Genomic DNA, 18,716 nt, shown 5'->3' on the forward strand with positions numbered 1-18,716 from the left:
AATAGGATAGTACATATTTAGTTTGTATGGAACCCTCAGAGCACAAGTCGTACTTGCACTTGTTTAATTTTAGTTTCATGTCCAGTTTTTGTTTGTTGATTTATACCAGCTTGTTGTACTGCACTAAGAGATAGCTGATGAAATAAATAATTAATAACAGGAATAACGGATAGGCACACATAACAATGGTGTTTTTGTATTCTCATTCGGAAAAAGACAAACTGCGTAGTTATTTCCTTCACAAATTCTGATGTGTAGTATTGTGATTGCTCGTATTATGACACCAGAAGTTCTAAGCATAATAAATGTGGTAGCAAAAGATTATGGCAGTCTGCTTGTTGACTCGTGGCCACTGTACTAATTTCCGAGGCACGTGCACCCGGGTGCAGAACAACTCACCGACATAGATGCTGCCGTCGGTGTTGAGCATGGCACGCAGGCCTCCACTCTCGCCGTACTCGGGCGTCCCGTTGTCGACGGACAGCGACCCCTGCGTGGCCCGCCGCTCCGCCACGGCCGTGTGCGTCCGGCCGTCGTCCACTCGCAGCGGGTAGCGAATGCGCGCCGGGCCCGACCCTAGCTCGTAGCTGAGCTCCAGGCTGCCATTCACAACTGTCAAAACACAGCACCGGGTTAACGTGATAATGACAAAGTGTGTGTTATTTGTTTACATTTCTAGGAAAGACAATCTGTGTCGGCAACAAAGTGAAATGACATAAATGCGTAAAATTACTGCACAGTCAATCTGATATCATTCTGTTACTGGACACTCGAGAGAGATCTTTACAGAATAAGAAGAAAGACTGGCAGTATATTAGGGAAGCACAAGTTTGGTTTTGGAATAAACGGACAATTGAGAAGGAGTTTTAGCACTGCAGCCCCTAAATATACTGCAGATTTTGGAAAAAAGGACACATACATCACATTCAAAGATTCGAATAAGGAAAACTTTTCTGACGATATCTGTCTTATGTGGAAGTTAGAGAAGCACGATAAACATTTCAGAAGAGAGGAGAGTGGAAACTTGCAATGCAGTGCTACAGAAGAATACTGAAGATTACACAGATACACTGGGTAGCTAATGATGAGGCAGTAAACTGAAATGGAAAAAGACACCGATGGCACAAATTGACTGAAAGGAGTGATCATTTGACAGGATATGTCCTGAGCGTCAATAAAATGTCGGCTAGGTAATGGGGAGGAGGTTCAGAGGTAAGAAATGTGGAGCGGGACTGAGGGAAGAGTACAGTAAGAAAGTTCAAGTGGATGTAGATTGCAGTATTTGTGCAGACACGAGGAGAGCTGCGGCGAACCAGTCTTTGGACCGAAAAAACGACAATAAAGCTGTTACACGGAACTGTAGTGCGACAATTTTAGCTGAACAAATGAACAACCTGCTAGAGCGAGGTAGTCCTGTCCGCGTCCAGAGGCCTCCGGTTCCTGGCCGTGCCAGAAGAGGATGCCGTCAGTTTGCGTCGTCGAGAACTCTACAGTCAGCTGCTCCTGCTGGTGCGGATCACCGTGTGCCATCAGCCGGCCCGGCAGCTCCACCCAGCCATCTCCCTGGAAGCCCACCTCCGTCTCGAAATCGGCAGCTGCACGAGATGGAGATAGCTGTGCTGTCGTCATACGTTCTCTTACGAGAGGACTCTATCGACAAGCCCTCTTTGATTTTTTGTCGTGCTTATAGAACGTAAAGATAAGTGCCCTGACATCAGTCTCCTAAAGCACTGTGATGCAATCTCAGCAAAAATGAAATGAAATCTACTTTGAAGATTAGGTTGTTTATTATTTTATTTGTAGCTGTAACTTTTCAGCAACTGTAGTACATATTTCTGAATAAAATTCAGTTGTCAGTTGAAAATATATTTTTATTCCATTTCACCAGCAACATTACACTGCTCAAAAGACTGACTCTACACTTGCAGTTTTCCAGCGACAACAAAAACTTGATTTTCAATATTTCATAAAATTACTGACCGAATTTAAAGATTAAAATTACTGTCCTAATCTGCTCATTAAGAGGTATAGCCTCATGATAAATAAGAAAACAAACAGCTTATTTTTCCACAATAACTTAACAGTCACGGACATAGTCAGTTTACGAACACAAGAACATTTAAAAAATTTAGAAGTAAACATAAATTATACACAACAATATGTTAATATGTTCATCTTCAGAATCAAATCAAAGTCACAAGGACCTAAGCCCAGGAAATATGGCGGGCGGTACAGTACTCCCCAGTCTCATCGACTGAACAGAGCAGCCACAGCTTGCGCTGTATGCGCCCACGCATTGGTGTGCAAAATGACGGGTGGGTTGTGCAGAAAGTGTCGTTGCTTCTTTCACAAAGCTGGTCGCATGTGATGCTCCAAAAACAAACAGTAATGCTGTGCATTGACGGTCTGCCGTGGAGGAAAGTAATGCGTTAGGATAACACCATCATAGTCGTAAACGAGATCACCATAACTTTAGACCGCTCCATTCACACCATCAACAGAACAAGCTCTGCTAACAATATACTACGTCTTCCACATCACTGGCAACGGGTTCTACACAACACTGGTGACTACTCCGAACGACAGGAACAGGTGAAAACATGTAACTTTTTTGTATCGGTTGTGAATAAATAGTTGCCACTATTTAAGTTCCAACCCTTGTATTAGTCAAGGAGTCTATGTTCACATTCCCTACTATTATAGTCTGTTTTTTATGAGGGGGAGCCTTTTGGCAAATATTAAGGTTAGAAACTGTGTATACTTATGAGGCAGAGTAGCTCATGCGTGCTAATTACCCAAGAGCACTCAGCAACTTCCGACAAACTTTACACGTAATTTCAAATCCTTTCCAAACTTTTTCTCACCTCCTTGCTTAATGTCAAATATTTAGAAATTAACACATCAGTTAAGTAATAAGAAGTCTGAAGCTGTTTTATACAGTGAGTTCAATTCTTTGAAGAATGGGGGATTTACTTGTATGTTAACATTCTCTGAACGTTTAACACTTAGCAGCACTCTAAAATATTCTATGCTCCAAAGGCAATTTATAAGAAAGAAAGAATTGTGTCAAACTGCTTTAGAAATCGGTGTCTGTGCCCTATTCTTCAAATTCTGAAAGTACTGAGAAAGTCGAAATTAGCAATAAGTCAAAACCAGTAACGATACCATTTGTGTAACATGACGCTGAAATACGTAACAAAAAAATGTAACAGGACTCGTAATGAGGACAGAGTGCTATTAATGTACCTTGCTGGCAGTTGGTTCCGGTCCAGCCAATGGGGCAGTGGCAGTGGTAGGTGGAGCCGCGCGTCTCGCAGGAGCCGCCGTTCTGGCACGGCCGCAGTGAGCGGCACAGCGCGTCCTCTTGGTCCTGCAGTGCCGTCTCGCAGTTCGTTCCCCTGCAAAGACAGCCCACTGAGAAAATCCGCTGCTGACAGTCAAATACGTGTGACGAGCGCTAAAGGCTACTCCACTAAGTTTCTAAAGTACAACGAATTATCGATTCGGACTCCGAATCGAAGTGTCGTCATCAATCACTCGATGTTCACTGCTGCGTGGAGAACACCTCCTGCCTTCTGCGTGTCAGAGGTACATTGAGGTGATTCTGCAGCCTTTGCAGGCTTACCAAAGATGACCACATGTCCCACCCACCCCAATCTCATTTCCCCACTCCAGTCTCTTCCCTGATCAGTGTCCCAGTAATTCACAATATGCATCCTGTATATTAGTTTCATACATTACAATGTGTATTTCCCACTGCTATAAAATAAGAGGGCCATCTGAAAAGTTATCAGCCTCGCCCAGAGATCGCAACACTACTTGCGTGATTATTCCCCTTTATGTTATACACGTGTTAGTAGATGTGAAATTGCAAATCGTTCCACGCAGCAGTTGACAACAGGCAGTCATTTGAAACAGTTGTGAGCATAGTGTTAAAAACGGAATAAATAAGTAAATAAAAAATAAAAAGAAATCCAGTATCACACAGTGATTAAATTCTGTGTAAAAGAAGATTTAAGACCGACCGAAACTCATTTGCGGATAAGTAAATAAAAAATAAAAAGAAATCCAGTATCACACAGTGATTAAATTCTGTGTAAAAGAAGATTTAAGACCGACCGAAAGTCATTTGCGGCCTGTAAATGTGTACGGTAGCTCTTCACCTTCCATCTCTCCTGTGAAGAAATGGGAGTTCGAGTTTAAATGTGGGCGTGAAAGCATCCGAGATGATCCACGCAGAGGACGTCTGAAAAGTACGAGCACACCGGAAATCGTTGGCAAAATGCGTGATACGACTTTGGGAGATCGGCATATAAAGTTGTGTGAAAATTGCTAAAACTCTAAGGATTTCGAAGGAATGTGTTGGTCACATCTTGCACCTGAAACTGAATGAGAGAAAACTTTGTTCAAGACAGGTGCCAAGTGTGCTCACTGGGGATCATGAACGCATTCACACAACACTTTCTGAAACGGGCTTGGTGCATTTTATTAAGAAAAAAAGAAGCGACTTTTTGATTCTATATGTAATAGAGGGTGAAAACATGAATTCACCATTACACACCCAAATCCAAACAGAAGTCTATGCAGTGGATAGAATCCGCTTCTCCAGCTCCAAGAAAGGTAAGAATAGTGCCACTGACGGTAAAGATCATCGCCTCGGTGTTCTGGGATACGACAGGAATTTTCTTGATTGACTGTCTTGGAAAAGGTAAATTTAGATGGAGAATACTGCTCTCAACTTCTAATGAAACAGCACACAAACATTTATGAAAACAGACCAAGCTTAAAGAAGGAAAAAAATCATCTTCCATCAGGACAATGTACAAAAGTATCTTGATAATGGGGAAATCGAGGGATTTGCTCAGTGAAGTGTTAAAACGTTCTCCCTCCAAATCTGGCTCCCTAGGATTTCCATCTATTCTCAAAACTGAGGAAATTCCCCACTGTTCTGCACTTTTCATCTAATTGAGAAGCCACTGCCACGTTAGATGGGTATTTTGCAGCACTAGAGAGGGGATAGACAAAATGTATTAATATTACAGGAGATTGTGTTGAAAAATAAAACTTCTTCGAAAGCATAAATTAATGTTTTCACTATCAGGCCAAGAACTTTTCAGACCGCTCTTGTATTTACTTAATCTGAAGTAATACAGTTTTGTAAAAGGCACGTCCCCATTAGCAGATTCTCACATTCAAAGCTCCCAAGGTTATGTTTATTTTGTGGTTGTTGGTTTTTCCAAGTTTGAAGGTCCATGGATTAATTTTATGTTTGAGGTAACTAAGAAATAAAAACTTGTCTCAGCTGTGGAGGTATGCATGTATGTGTGTCTGTGTGTGCGTACTTTCACTAGGAAAAGAGTGAGAGATTGAAAGCTAGTGGGAATACTGCTTCTGTTACATATGTGTACTGTATTTACTCGAATCTAAGCCGCACTTTTTTTCCGGTTTTTGCAATCCAAAAACCGCCTGCGACTTCGAGTCAAGTGCAAAGTAAGAGGAAGTTCTGAAAAATGTTGGTAGGTGCCGCCACATCTAACTTCTGCCGTCAAATGTATGTAGTGTTACACAGGCACGCTTTGCAGGCACAAAGATAAATAATGGTGCCAAACCCTCTGCGTCAGTTAATCTGCACCTCGAATTTCGACCATTGCATTTTCATACATTATCCAACGAAGTAAATACAAATTCTCTGTTGTCCATCTTCGAATGTAGCAGCGTTTCAATGTACTATGAAAATCCGACTGGCAAGACTGTTTGGGATGTTTGTCAATATGGCCAACTCTACGTTCTGAATTTTTTCGTACCTGTGAGAAACGATGGTTCCTTATAGGAACTTTTATGAATTGTGAATTGCATGCAGTATTCTCTTCACCATAAGAATAATACGAATATAAACATCTTGCCATGTATTCTTTCGTGTTTGCTGCTAACTCATTTAAATCCTGTCTGCCTAATAAACTACGAAACTAGAGTGAGACAACAGCAAATGCGGAAGAATATACATATGTTTATATTCGTATTATTCTTATGCTGAAGAGTGATACAGTCAGAAATGAAGCACAGAAATTGACTAGATTTTTAAATCTAAGATGACTAATTTCAGTGCAGAATGTAATGAACTAAAGAGGCGTCCGCAAAGATTTTCAAACGGAGAAAAATTTTCACTAAACTCTCGTTCAGAACATCTTCTATCATACGCTGTCTATTATTTGGTTCTTGTTGATCGTTATCAAAGAAAGCAGCAGCGTAAGTAACAACAAATAGCAGTCTCTTGCCATTGTTTCGCTAATGACACGATTCCTCTCTCTCTTTTTTTTAAATTGTAAGCGGTGGTAGCGCGCACAAAAGCAAGCCATGCTGCGAGCGGTGACAGGTCGTAAACACTCATTATCAGAATGCGACAAACAATGCAAGACACAGTACAGCAATGCATTTTCAGCTTAGAGTGACGTAAACACCTATAACAAAGAGAACGGCACTTATCGGATCAAAGAAAAATAAGCAATCCATTCAAACCAGACGAAGTACACGAAAAAGGAAGAGTATCCGTATAAATACGGGCGGAGCACCTGATGCATAGCAATGGCTACCTGGTAAAGCTTAACTTCTAAGCTTATGACTCGAACCAAACTACTGTAGTTGTATCGTCATTCATTCGACCTAAATTGTGTCTCATACGGACCAACTTTGTTTCGATTTGGAGGAGCCGCCTAAAACTTTTCTCTCCCCTCGAATTTCGAGTCTCAAATTTCAGGTGCGGCTTAGATTCGGGAAATTTTTTTTCCCCTTCTTTTCGAGTCTCATTTTTTCAGGTGCAGCTTAGATTCGAGTAAATACGGTATCCACCACACATTAGTCCACTATAGGTGAGCGGTTGCCTTTCCATTTTACACATTGCTCCATCCAGAAATTTCCATTACTGTTAAACAAAAACTTCAAGCCATGTTTCTTTATTATCACTCATTTCCAGTTTGACTCACGGGGCTCTCACAGATTACTGGTTTGTCGTGGAGTGATATGCTTTCATTGTGCTGGTAAATGGAAATATAAAACTGCAATGTAAAAGCATAACACAAACAGGTTTCATCAGAACTACAGTTGAGGATCGATTATCAGAATACTGATCATCTGAAACGTCAGCCAACTGCGAGGGTTCGAGTCAAAAATTTGCGTATCATGCACTTCCGCTAGTGGCCGCTACTTCTCTGGCACTGCAGAGCTCTTTTCCTCTCCCAGACAACAACGAGCAATGGTGCTCGATCTCGAGTCTCTAGTCGTTATTAGTCAGTGGCATTTGAGACTTCATTTGTGACACTGTGCTGTAGTTGTACCACCTGCAACGGTGAATAAATGTGTCGTTCTCTGTATTTCCTATAACCTTCAAATAATAGACCGACTGAAGAATGGCACTAGCAGATCAAATGTATCTAGGGGACACTGAGTCGGGCAGGCCACAATACCGGATATTAAAAAGAACAGTGACACCATTACCAACTTAGTGAGTTGACTTAACAGTGGAGACACATTCTTACACAGAAAAACATTGAGAATGGCAGAAAACCAGGTCTTAAGACACTTCAGTTTATACACGGTTGATGCAGATACCAGTAAGTGGCTCTTCAATATGTGAAAAATGAATCATAACGCTGATCTTGAAATGACTGTGGCTGGCTTATGCATTTCAAATCAATGCAAAGAATTATAGAACTGGACACTCGAGATGACGAACTGTCAGCTGATACTGAAGCAGTTGAACATTTTAAAGAGTCTTTTAATAAATTGATCGATAAGGACTGCTATAACACAACTGATGTTTACAGTGCGCACACAAATGGTTTGTATTGGAAGAAAATGCCACAAAATCCTTTGTTTCCAAGAAAGAAACCTGGGTGTAAGGCACACAAATCTCATATCACTGTTACAGTATACAAAAATGTTTCTGGAATGCACAGGCTACCCTTGCCGATTGTAGGGAAGTGGTGCTAGTGGAGCCTACAGAAATTGCTGGTCACCTACAAGAATCAAAAGACTGGACAGTATTTTTACAGACTGGTATGACACTGTATTTATCCCCGAAGTCAAAAAGCATCTGCATACAACTGGTATTCTGGAAATGTTTTGTTGTTGACTGATAACACCCTAAGTCATGCCTCAAACCTTTCAATGGAAAGAGAACATGAGAAGTTTCAAGGTGACAATATTACGAAAAGGATAGATTGCTACTCACCATATTGCGGATACGACGAGTCGCAGACAGGAGTGACAAAAGGCTACTAAACACGTAAGCTTTTGGACAGAAGGCTTCCTTCCATAATAGACAACATTATGTTCAACATTCACACACAACACAGCTCACACATATGACCACTTTCTCTGACTGGCCTTGAACACTGTCTCGGGTTGCCGGGATCAGATCAGTCCGTACACGTCACTGTCCCTGGCTGATGGGACCTGACCAATCACACGTGACCACTGGCTGGTGGGGCCCGACCAGTCACATGACCACTGTCTCTGGCTGGCGGGGCCTGACCAGTCACACGTCACCACTGCCTCTGGCTGATGGGGCCAGACAAGTTATAAATGACCACTGTTTCTGATTGGCCACAACCACCGTCTCGGGCTGGCGGGGCCAGACCAGTCGGTAAGTGTTCCCTGTCTGTGGATGACAGGTCCCGACCAGTCCACACGTTACCACTGTCTCTGGCTGACGGAGCCCGACCAGTCCACACGTGACCGCTGCGTCTAGCTGACAGGGCCAGACTAGACTGGTCTGTCCCCAGGAGCCACAGACAGTGGTCATGTGTGGTGAGCTGCATATATGTAAACAAGATAATGATAGCTGTAGAAAACTCAGAAGGATCAGTGTCAGATTGAAAGAAATGCCTCCCACAGATGATAGTATTAAAATCCTAATGGTAAACCGCTGAAGCATTCATAACCAAGTGTCAGTGTTTGAAGCACTCATGAAAATTAGTGAAGCTCACATTAATATTAGGTAGAGAAAGCTGGTTGAAACCTCAAACTGATAGCAGCGAGATTTTTGGGGAAAATTTGAGTGTATATCGACAGGATAGGCTAATGGGAATTGGAGATGGTATACTTGTCACAGCAGACAAGAAACTCAGTTCCACTGAGATAGATATTGAAACCGCACGTGAGATTGTTCGGGCAAGACTCAGTATCAGGGGTGGGCATAAAATGATAATTGGATTCTCCTATCGCCCACCAGACTCGTCTCCTGAAGTAACTGACAACTTTAAGGAAAACCTCAGTTCACGTGTATGTAAATTCCCCAATCATACAGTAATCATTGCTGGAGACTTTAACCATCCAACAATTTGTTGGGAAAATTACAGTTTTGTTAATGGTGGGTGTGGTAAGATATCCTGTGAAACTGTACTAAATGCCTTCTCTGAAAACTACCTAGAACAGATAGTTAGGAAACCCACTCATGATAGAAATATATTGGATCTAATGGCAACAAATAGACCTGACCTTTTTGAGAATGTTCACTTCAAAACTGGCATCACATTATGTGGTTGTAGCAACAATGATTACCGAAGGGGAACTTGGAATTTTCAGCACAGGAACTACTGCTCCACTTTAAAAGACTAATTGACCATGCACTGGACAGATATGTACACAACAGAACAGTTCATAATGGTATACAGTCACTGTAAAGAAACTTCTAAAGAAATAGAGATTACTGCATAATATGTGTAAAACAAAGCATAGGGCTATAGACAGACAGATCCTGAATTAAACACATTTGGCTGTCAACAGAGGAATGCGTGATGCCTTCGATATTGTCAAACGATCTTCCATAGAACCCGAAGAAATTCTGGTCATATGTAAAGGCTATTAGTGGCACCAAAGATAGTGTGCTGTCCCCAGCAAATGAGACAGGAACTGAAATTGAGGGTGTGTTGTTGTTGTTGTTGTTGTTGTGGTCTTCAGTCCTGAGACTGGTTTGATGCAGCTCTCCATGCTACTCTATCCTGTGCAAGCTTTTTCATCTCCCAGTACCTACTGCAACCTACATCCTTCTGAATCTGCTTAGTGTTATTCATCTCTTGGTCTCCCCCTACGATTTTTACCCTCCGCGCTGCTCTCCAATACTAAATTGGTGATCCCTTGATGCCTCAGAACATGTCCTACCAACCGATCCCTTCTTCTGGTCAAGTTGTGCCACAAACTTCTCTTCTCCCCAATTCTATTCAGTACTTCCTCATTAGTTATGTGATCTACCCATCTAATCTTCAGCATTCTTCTGTAGCACCACATTTCGAAAGCTTCTATTCTCTTCTTGTCCAAACTATTTATCGTCCATGTTTCACTTCCATACATGGCTACACTCCATACGAATACTTTCAGAAATGACTTCCTGACACTTAAATCAATACTGGATGTTAACAAATTTCTCTTCTTCAGAAACGCTTTCCTTGCCATTGCCAGCCTACATTTTATATCCTCTCTACTTCGACCATCATCAGTTATTTTGCTCCCCAAATAGCAAAACTCCTTTACTACTTTAAGTGCCTGATTTCCTAATCTAATTCCCTCAGCATCACCCGACTTAATTAGACTACATTCCATTATCCTTGTTTTGCTTTTGTTGATGTTCATCTTATATCCTCCTTTCAAGACACTGTCCATTCCATTCAACTGCTCTTCCAAGTCCTTTGCTGTCTCTGACAGAATTACAATGTCATCGGCGAACCTCAAAGTTTTTATTTCTTCTCCATAAATTTTAATACCTACCCCGAATTTTTCTTTTGTTTCCTTTACTGCTTGCTCAATATACAGATTGAACAACATTGGGGAGAGGGTAGCAAAGCAAAAGCAGAAATCTTAACTCTGTTTTCAAATGTTCATTTATAAAGGAAAATGCAAGAGAATAGCTCCAGTTTAATCTTCATAACATTGGAAAGATGAATGATGTCAGTATTAGTGTCAGTGGCGTTGAGAAACAGCTGAAATCCTTAAAACTGAACAAAGCTCCAGAGCCAATGGAATCGGTGTCAGATTCTATACTAAATTTGCACCTGATGTATCCCGTCTTCTAACTATAATCTATCGTAGATCCCTTGAAGGAAAAACAATGTCCAGTTCTTGGGGAAGATCACAGGTCACAACTGTCTACAACAAAAGTAGCAGAAATGATCCAAAGAGCTACCATCCAATATCCTTGACATCAATTTATTGTAGAATGTTAGAACACACTCCGAGTTCAAACATAGTGAGGAATCTTGAACAGAATGACCTCCTCACTGCCAATCAGCACAGATTCCAAAAGCATCGATAACGTGAAACCCAACTCCCACTTTTCTCACATGACATAATGAAAGCTTTGTATCAAAGTAACCACGTAGATGCAATATTTCTTGATTTCTGAAAAGCCTTTGACTCGGTACCACATCTACACTTATTCTAAAAAGTTCTATCACATGGGGTATCAAGTGAAATTTGTGACTGGATGGAGGACTTTTTGGTAGTGAGTACACAGCATGTTATCTTGATGGAGAGTCATTATCAGGCATAGAAGTATCTTTGGGTGTACCTTAGGGAAGTGTGTGGGACACTTGCTGCTCATGTTGTATGTTAATGATTTTTCAGATAACATTAATAGTAATAGGGTTTCTGCAAATGATGCAGTTATCTATAATAAATTACTACTAAAAGTTGCTGTATAAATATTCAGTCAGATCTTGATTAGATTTCAAAGTGGTGCAAATATTGGCAACTTGCTTTAAACATTCAGAAATGTAAAACTGTGCAATTCACGAAACGAAGAACCGTAGTATCCTATAATATCAATGAGACACTGTTGGAATCGGCCATCTCATACAAATACCTACAGTCCCTGGCCAAATTATTAGACCACTGCACATTTTTAATGTTTTTTGTAATAATTACATGTTGAGCATGATATTTAATGCGATTAATTGGAAAATTTATGACTGTTATTCAGGGCACTATTACATTTCACCATTTAAAATAGCTGAGGTCAAAGCCCTCATTAATACGAACATGTATTCCAATTGGGAAATTTCACGAAGGTTGCAAATGTCAGAAGCTAACATGAGGCGTATAAAGAAGAAAACTGATTCAGGTGAAGAATTGAGCCCCAGAAGGAAGAATAAATGTGGAAGAAAACTAATTTTCACCCCAAGGTCATAGATTTCTCAAAAGAATTTGCCTAGAAAACAGATTTGCAACAACGAAACAGATACAATCTCAACTGGAAGGGGCTAATGCGAATGCATCTGAATGCACTGTTTGCAGAATGTTGAAGGATATTGATTTCAAAGGCTGTTGACCTGCCAGAAAAACAAAGTTAACAGCCATAATGAAAGCAAAGTGTCTGAAGTAGGCTAAACAGTGGTGTGATAAGGATGTGGACTTCTGGAGATCGGTAATTTAACTTTAAAATTATTATTTATGATTTGGTATAACCTATGTATATTTATTCATAGTACATTAATTATGTTCCTTGATTTTAACAGGTATGCTTCAGCGATGAAAGCACATTTGATATTTTATTTAACAAATCTCAGTATGTGCGCCGTCAAACAGAAAAAAAATTTCATCCCGGCTGCATTATTCGGACCGTAAAACACGCAACTAAGGTGATGATTTGGTCTGTCATCTGTGGCAAGAGTACAGGATGTCTTTACATGGTTAAAGGCATAATAAGGCAAGGAAGTCCTGCAAAAATGGTTAATACCACAGCTCAGAGAATGAGAATTAGAGAATTTTTATGCAGGATGGAGCCACAGCCAGGTCACACAGCCAGGTCAGTTAAATCCTTTCTGAAGGAACAAAATATCCCTCTGTTAGACTGGCCGGGTAATAGTCGCGACATGAACCCCCTAGAAAATGTATGGGAACTGATCAAGTAGTAGGTGCTAAAAGATGACATCACAACAAAAACATAGCTCTTAGAGAAGATCATCCATGTGTGGTACCATCATCCACAAATGCAGGACACAGTACAGTCCTGTATGCTACATCGTATTAAGGCTCTCACAGCTGCACAAGCTAGTTTGACAAGATATTACAACTAATGTTTTCACTTTCACAATGTTTTAATTTTTTTGTAATTATTTAAATAAAATAATTTCAACAAATACTAGTTTTATTTATTTGTTCGTTATATCACCTTAGTTACGAAGTAGATTACACATAATCATGTTATCACAATTTATGTATTACAAAAACAAATTTTGTTAGACATAAATCAAAATTTGCTTAAAAACTGTACAGTGTCTAACAAATTGGCCAGGGACTGTAAGTGTAACAATCTGTAGCGATATGAAACGGAATAATCGCATAGGCTCAATCGTGGGTAAAGCAGATGCTAGACTTCAGTTTATTGGTAGAATACTGGGGAGGTGCAGTCTGTCTATACAGGAGATTGCTTACAAATCACTCATGCGACCCATCCTAGAATACTGTTCAGGTGTGCTGGACCCATAGGAAATAGGATTAACAGCACATATACAGAGAAGGGCAGCATAACAATTGGGAGAATGTCACAAAGATACTGAAGGAAGTGAACTGGAAGACACTTGAAGATAGACGTAAACAAACCTGAGAAAGTCTATTAACAAAGTTTCAAGAACCGAATTTAAGGAATATACTACAATCTTCTACATACTGCACATATAGGGATTGTGAGAATAAGATTAGAATAATTACTGCACACTGCAGTCCATATGTGAAGGGAACAGGAAGAAACCCTAATAACTATTACACTGGGGCATACCCTCTGCCATGCACTTTCTAGTATAGATACAGGTGCAGATGTAGAATGAGTATATGTATGTTGTCTATTTCAGAAGAAGACCTTCTGGCCAAAATCTCGTGTAAGTTGTCTTTTTGTTGTTCCTGTCTGCAACTCAACATCTTCACTATATGGTGAGCAGTAATTATCATTTTCATAATATATATTGTCATTATTTCATCCTGAATTTTCTAAATTTAAAGTTTCCTCCCCCCAATAATACTTCAGTCCTCCAACAAATGCATCAGCAGAAAACTGAAAGCTTTATTATAAAAAGGCACTGCTGTGCACGATTCTGATTGGGGAAGATGAGACAAAGATTTCAAGAAATGTACGCTCGAAATAACTTGAAGGGTGCTGTGTACAAAGAAGCATTGCCCAAGGAAAATGTTAGAATAAGCTCCTTCCATCAGATGAGCTTATCACTGGAGCTGAAGGCCCACCAAACAGCCAATTTGTATCACAACTGACTGGCTTGATTAAAGAATCTTCATGACTGAAAAACTTGTGAGCAGGAAATAAATCAAGACTGGCAGGAATATGATGTTGATGACCCCAGGTATCCATTAATGATGGATGACGAAGTCTTTGGATGACTGAGACCCTTCCGATGATGAGGTAAAGCAAGGCGACAACTGTACTGTAAAAAGACCATCCAGTGAGAAAGTTTTTCACTGCCTCGATATGGCTATTAAATGGTCTGAAAAACTAGGAAAGTATGATGTTGTTCTGTTACTGTGTTTTACAGGTGTGCATGATTTATTGGCAAAAAAGTATGTCTCAGCACTGAAGCAAAAGTCAATTTTGGACTTTTTTTCATGAACTGTAAGGCTACTTTAATAGCAAATGAATGCTTTACATTGGGTATGTACAGTATTTGTAAAACATATGAAATATATGCAATTTTTTGTTTGATACACGTATGTTTCTTTGCTTCATACTGCCCTCCTCACGATAGTGGTTCATTTCTTTCGTAAATGGTTGGTTATCGGAGAAATCAGTAATGTTACAAATTGTTTCAGATGACTGATGTAATATATGCACTGCAGTTAACAAGAACTGTACATAAAGTTTACAGCAACAACACTAACAAATGTTAACTATGTGCAGTATCCAGGGACACTTAATAGAGAAATGTGTTATTTGTTTACTGCCCGCTGTAGGCCATTTATAACAGTCGAGAGCTTGCAGCAGAAGAGATGTGTTTCACAGTATCAAAGGTGAACAAGTGCTCATAGCTCTTAAGGTACGTATTTTAGAGCCCATATTTACTGGCCATTTCTCCTTGCTTTGGTCCACACTGCCACCTCTCAAAACAATGAATACAAATTATCTTTCAATTAAAACACCACCTATTGAAGCTGGTGAAAAGTAGGTTGAACAGTGTTATCATATTAGGCACTGCAGGATTGGTTCATCAAAGCTATTCAACATAAAATATACCACTACAACTACAAGGTGGGTCCGACTTCCAATAAATGCTCAGATTAATTTATAAAAGCCAAGATTAATTTGTAAACGAGAAAGCAAATACGAAAGCTTGTATCACACGAAAAAGGTAATCAGCTTGAAGAAAGGCAATTTCTCAGCCAAGGTCGCATTTGCAAAACCTTTATTTATGACGACCAGTTTCGGTAAACAGAGTTAGCCCCATCTGATCTCAGTACAGGTCAATATATGTGCCCAATCTGAGTTCTAAATGTACTCCATATTATCCGGACAGTTGACGTTAAGATGCATTGGCATGTCGAAGTTAAACCCAGTACATGCAATATCTTCAGAGTCAAAACCAGTATTTACAAAATGTTTCGCCAAGTGCATCTGTCCCATATTACAGATCACAGAGCACATCAGAGGTGCAAGAGTGCCCCCGAACGGAGCTAGCTCGTCCGGCACAGCAATAAGAAAGTAGAAAGATGGCTTACGTGTATCCTGGTGGGCATTCACAGTAGTAGCGACCAGAGCCAGGAACCTCGATGCAACGTGCAGAGTTTTGGCAGGGGTTCATGTCACCGCGGCAGCCACCTACGGCCGTCGGGCCGAAGCCTTCGTCGCTGGCCGTCGGAGGTGGCGTTCGGTCCACGCACTCCTCCACGTTTGCTGCTTCCACCAATGCATTCACCAGATCCACCGTCCGGCCGGACACCTTCAGCTGTCAGGGGAACAATTTGGCAGTTGGTTACTCGTTTTGTTGGTACTAGAAGCTACTATTATTCTTGAGGAACTTCACTGATGGAGATCCACAATCACAGATCACTTCCCATTGAAATATAGCAATTTAGAGCATCTACAGTCGTTTTGATATCATTCGTAGAGTAAATAATTTCATGTAAATGATAAGAATGCCCATTAAAATTGTGTACGAGACATGTAAACATTACAAATTAGAACAGACTGCTGCTCACAAAGAGAGGTACTGAGCAAGAGACAGACACCCTAAAACAGTCTACTTTTATATAGGCCTGTCCACTGTTCAACACCTCCTCTACATGATGCTAGCAATTTATTCTAACTCATAATGTTTTTACATCCCAGATTTTCCATTCTTGACTTTTTGACAACGCGCTCATTTTTTTAATGTCTCTGTAGTCCACTAGCTGTGCTAGAAACCAGTGATGAATGGAACAAGTAACTTATCAAGGAACTCTTAATGGCAATTTACAGTGTTACACACTGTAATCTGCGACTTTTTATGCCAAAAATTTTTTATTCACCTGTCCTCATTTTCACCTTATTGTGCAGTTATACAATGGAAAAGTGAGAGAAACAGTGAAGTAGTTTTGAACGTACTTCAGAGATGCAGCCGACAAAGCCGCGCGTTACGGCGGCGTTCTGTGACACGGTGATGGCAGCCCAGTTGACACCTCCCAGGAAGAGCGGCGTGCGCAGGTTGAGCCCGCGGTTGGCAGCCCCGCGCCCACCGGCACTCTCGAGCCGCGTCTGCCGGTCCTCGGCGACAGTCAGTGACGCCTCCTTGTAGTCGCGGCGCGCCGTCAGCGACGTCCACTCGCCGGCCACCAGCCTGTGCCGGCTGCGCAGTACCTTCAGTCCTGCAGACGAGCGACAAATGTTACGACTTCCTGGGGGATCACCTCTACACATCTCGCATCCTAGAGAATCTGGTTGGTCATTACCAAATTGAGGATCATTGGAAGACAGGTAACATAGTTTTCCTGAAATCCTGTTGGGTAAATTTAGATAACTAACGGACGGGGAAGGGGGTAAGACGAAAATGTAAATAGTTATGACATCACGCTCGTCGGTATTACGTAGTCTTTGTCCTAATGCCTTTGACACATTTTGCAGTTGGCAATGATTGTGTGTGCAGTGTGCTTTGTTGTTGTAAATGGCACATTTCCTTTGCAACTTAAGTTTTATTATTTATTTATTTTTCTCTTGTTTCTGTTTTATTGCTGCAATAGTGGGACACAGTAGTATTCTTCATTAGAGCATTAGTTCTTACCAGTCAAAACAATAAAAATTTAATTGAAAACTAAAACAACGAAAAATTTTCAGAATTCTAAAAAATTACTGGGTTTTTCCTGGGCCGTATATACCATGTGCAGTAATATTCGAGCATTAAGAATCGTGTTAATATGCAGCTAAAGACGTATACTGTTGATATTCTATGGTAAAATAATGAAATAATTTATAGCATGCAGGCCGGAATGAAGGTTTAGCAACCACAATTATCAAAATCTTTTAATATATGATATGACACCAACCTGAAGAGTCCAGAAAGGAACAACTGATTACCTCCTGTATTAGGAATATATTTTCCCAGTAATAAATAAAGAAAATTAAAAGTATTTTCTTTCCTACTGCTAGAATTTGTGCTGTCATATGGCGTCCACTGTTTTCACAATTTGGTAAATTTATTTTTAGTGTTTCACTTTTGTGGGTGGATGCCCTTACTGTCATCACAGACATCAATAAGGGAGGGGATTCACATCCACCATCTGTCTGTGAATCCCGTAAAGTTAGTTCTGTGTATTATCGATATTTTAATTGTTTGCATATCATATTTTCCGAAATGGAGATAGAGGACCAGCCAAGTACGTGCCTCAACAAGTGCGGAAAACTGCCTGAAAACCACATTCAGACAGGAACAATGGTGTACCAGGCCACTGACGTTAATCTGTCACGTGGACTCTATCGGATCTGGGTCACGTCCCTGTCTGGCATGCTATTGCACTGCTTGTTAATTTATACTAGCACGTCGAGAATATTCATCCCTTCCTAGTGATGAATTACAGATTTTGGAATTATGGCAAGCCACACTACTGACACAGCAAGAAAACTACTTCAGTGACACTGCATATTCATCCTTTGTCTGGAACTAATTTTCTTAATAAAACAATGTGATACATATAATAGTATTGCCACATTCACTATACAAACATACATTCAAAACTATGTGAAAATATTTGAAACACCTCACACGACATACCTGCACCAGTGTCATAGCGGAATTCGACGGTCCTGTTGTGGATGACGATGGCGAAGAAGTCTCCCCTTCCGTCTGTCGACTGGCCACTGTACGCTATGATGCCGTCATTGAGGTCGTCTGGTCGGAACTTGATGGACACTATCAGTCTGCATTGGAAAATCACAAATTAGTGGGATGATGGAAAATCACTTTTACACATTGAATAACTGGTCTCAACCAAAGAATATAAGGACAGCGAGTACACCCAGGAGTTGTACACGATGTAACGGCACCTTCAGAATGGGACACAATCACTGAAGGTGCGCCACACTTGATTGATATCGCATCTACTCTAGCTCTTGTTACTGGGTTGGTCCATAAGTTCGTAGCATTTTTCCATAAGTTTAATAAACGCAACAGAGACACATAACAGAGACTTTAGTCATCAGTAACATGTTGTCCTTCACTACTGACAACATTCTACCAACGCAGGAGTGACTT

The 18,716-nt window shown here is 40.6% G+C and overlaps 1 protein-coding gene across 14 annotated transcripts in view; it reads right to left on the reverse strand.

Annotated features, from left to right (window-relative positions):
- The window catches only part of LOC124720011 (basement membrane-specific heparan sulfate proteoglycan core protein), an 801,341-nt gene that overhangs the window by 17,733 nt on the left and 764,892 nt on the right, over positions 1 to 18,716 (reverse strand). For all 14 annotated transcript variants that reach the window (XM_047245254.1, XM_047245262.1, XM_047245258.1 and 11 more), the window contains 6 exons: positions 18,237 to 18,382; positions 16,577 to 16,836; positions 15,712 to 15,938; positions 3,247 to 3,398; positions 1,395 to 1,595; positions 400 to 612 (listed from right to left, as the gene is read on the reverse strand). In XM_047245254.1, coding sequence (XP_047101210.1) covers positions 400 to 612; positions 1,395 to 1,595; positions 3,247 to 3,398; positions 15,712 to 15,938; positions 16,577 to 16,836; positions 18,237 to 18,382 — 1,199 coding nt within the window. The remainder of the gene's footprint in view (positions 1 to 399; positions 613 to 1,394; positions 1,596 to 3,246; positions 3,399 to 15,711; positions 15,939 to 16,576; positions 16,837 to 18,236; positions 18,383 to 18,716) is intronic.

Source organism: Schistocerca piceifrons, chromosome 11 (assembly GCF_021461385.2).
Source record: "Schistocerca piceifrons isolate TAMUIC-IGC-003096 chromosome 11, iqSchPice1.1, whole genome shotgun sequence".
NCBI classification, from domain to species: domain Eukaryota; kingdom Metazoa; phylum Arthropoda; class Insecta; order Orthoptera; family Acrididae; genus Schistocerca; species Schistocerca piceifrons.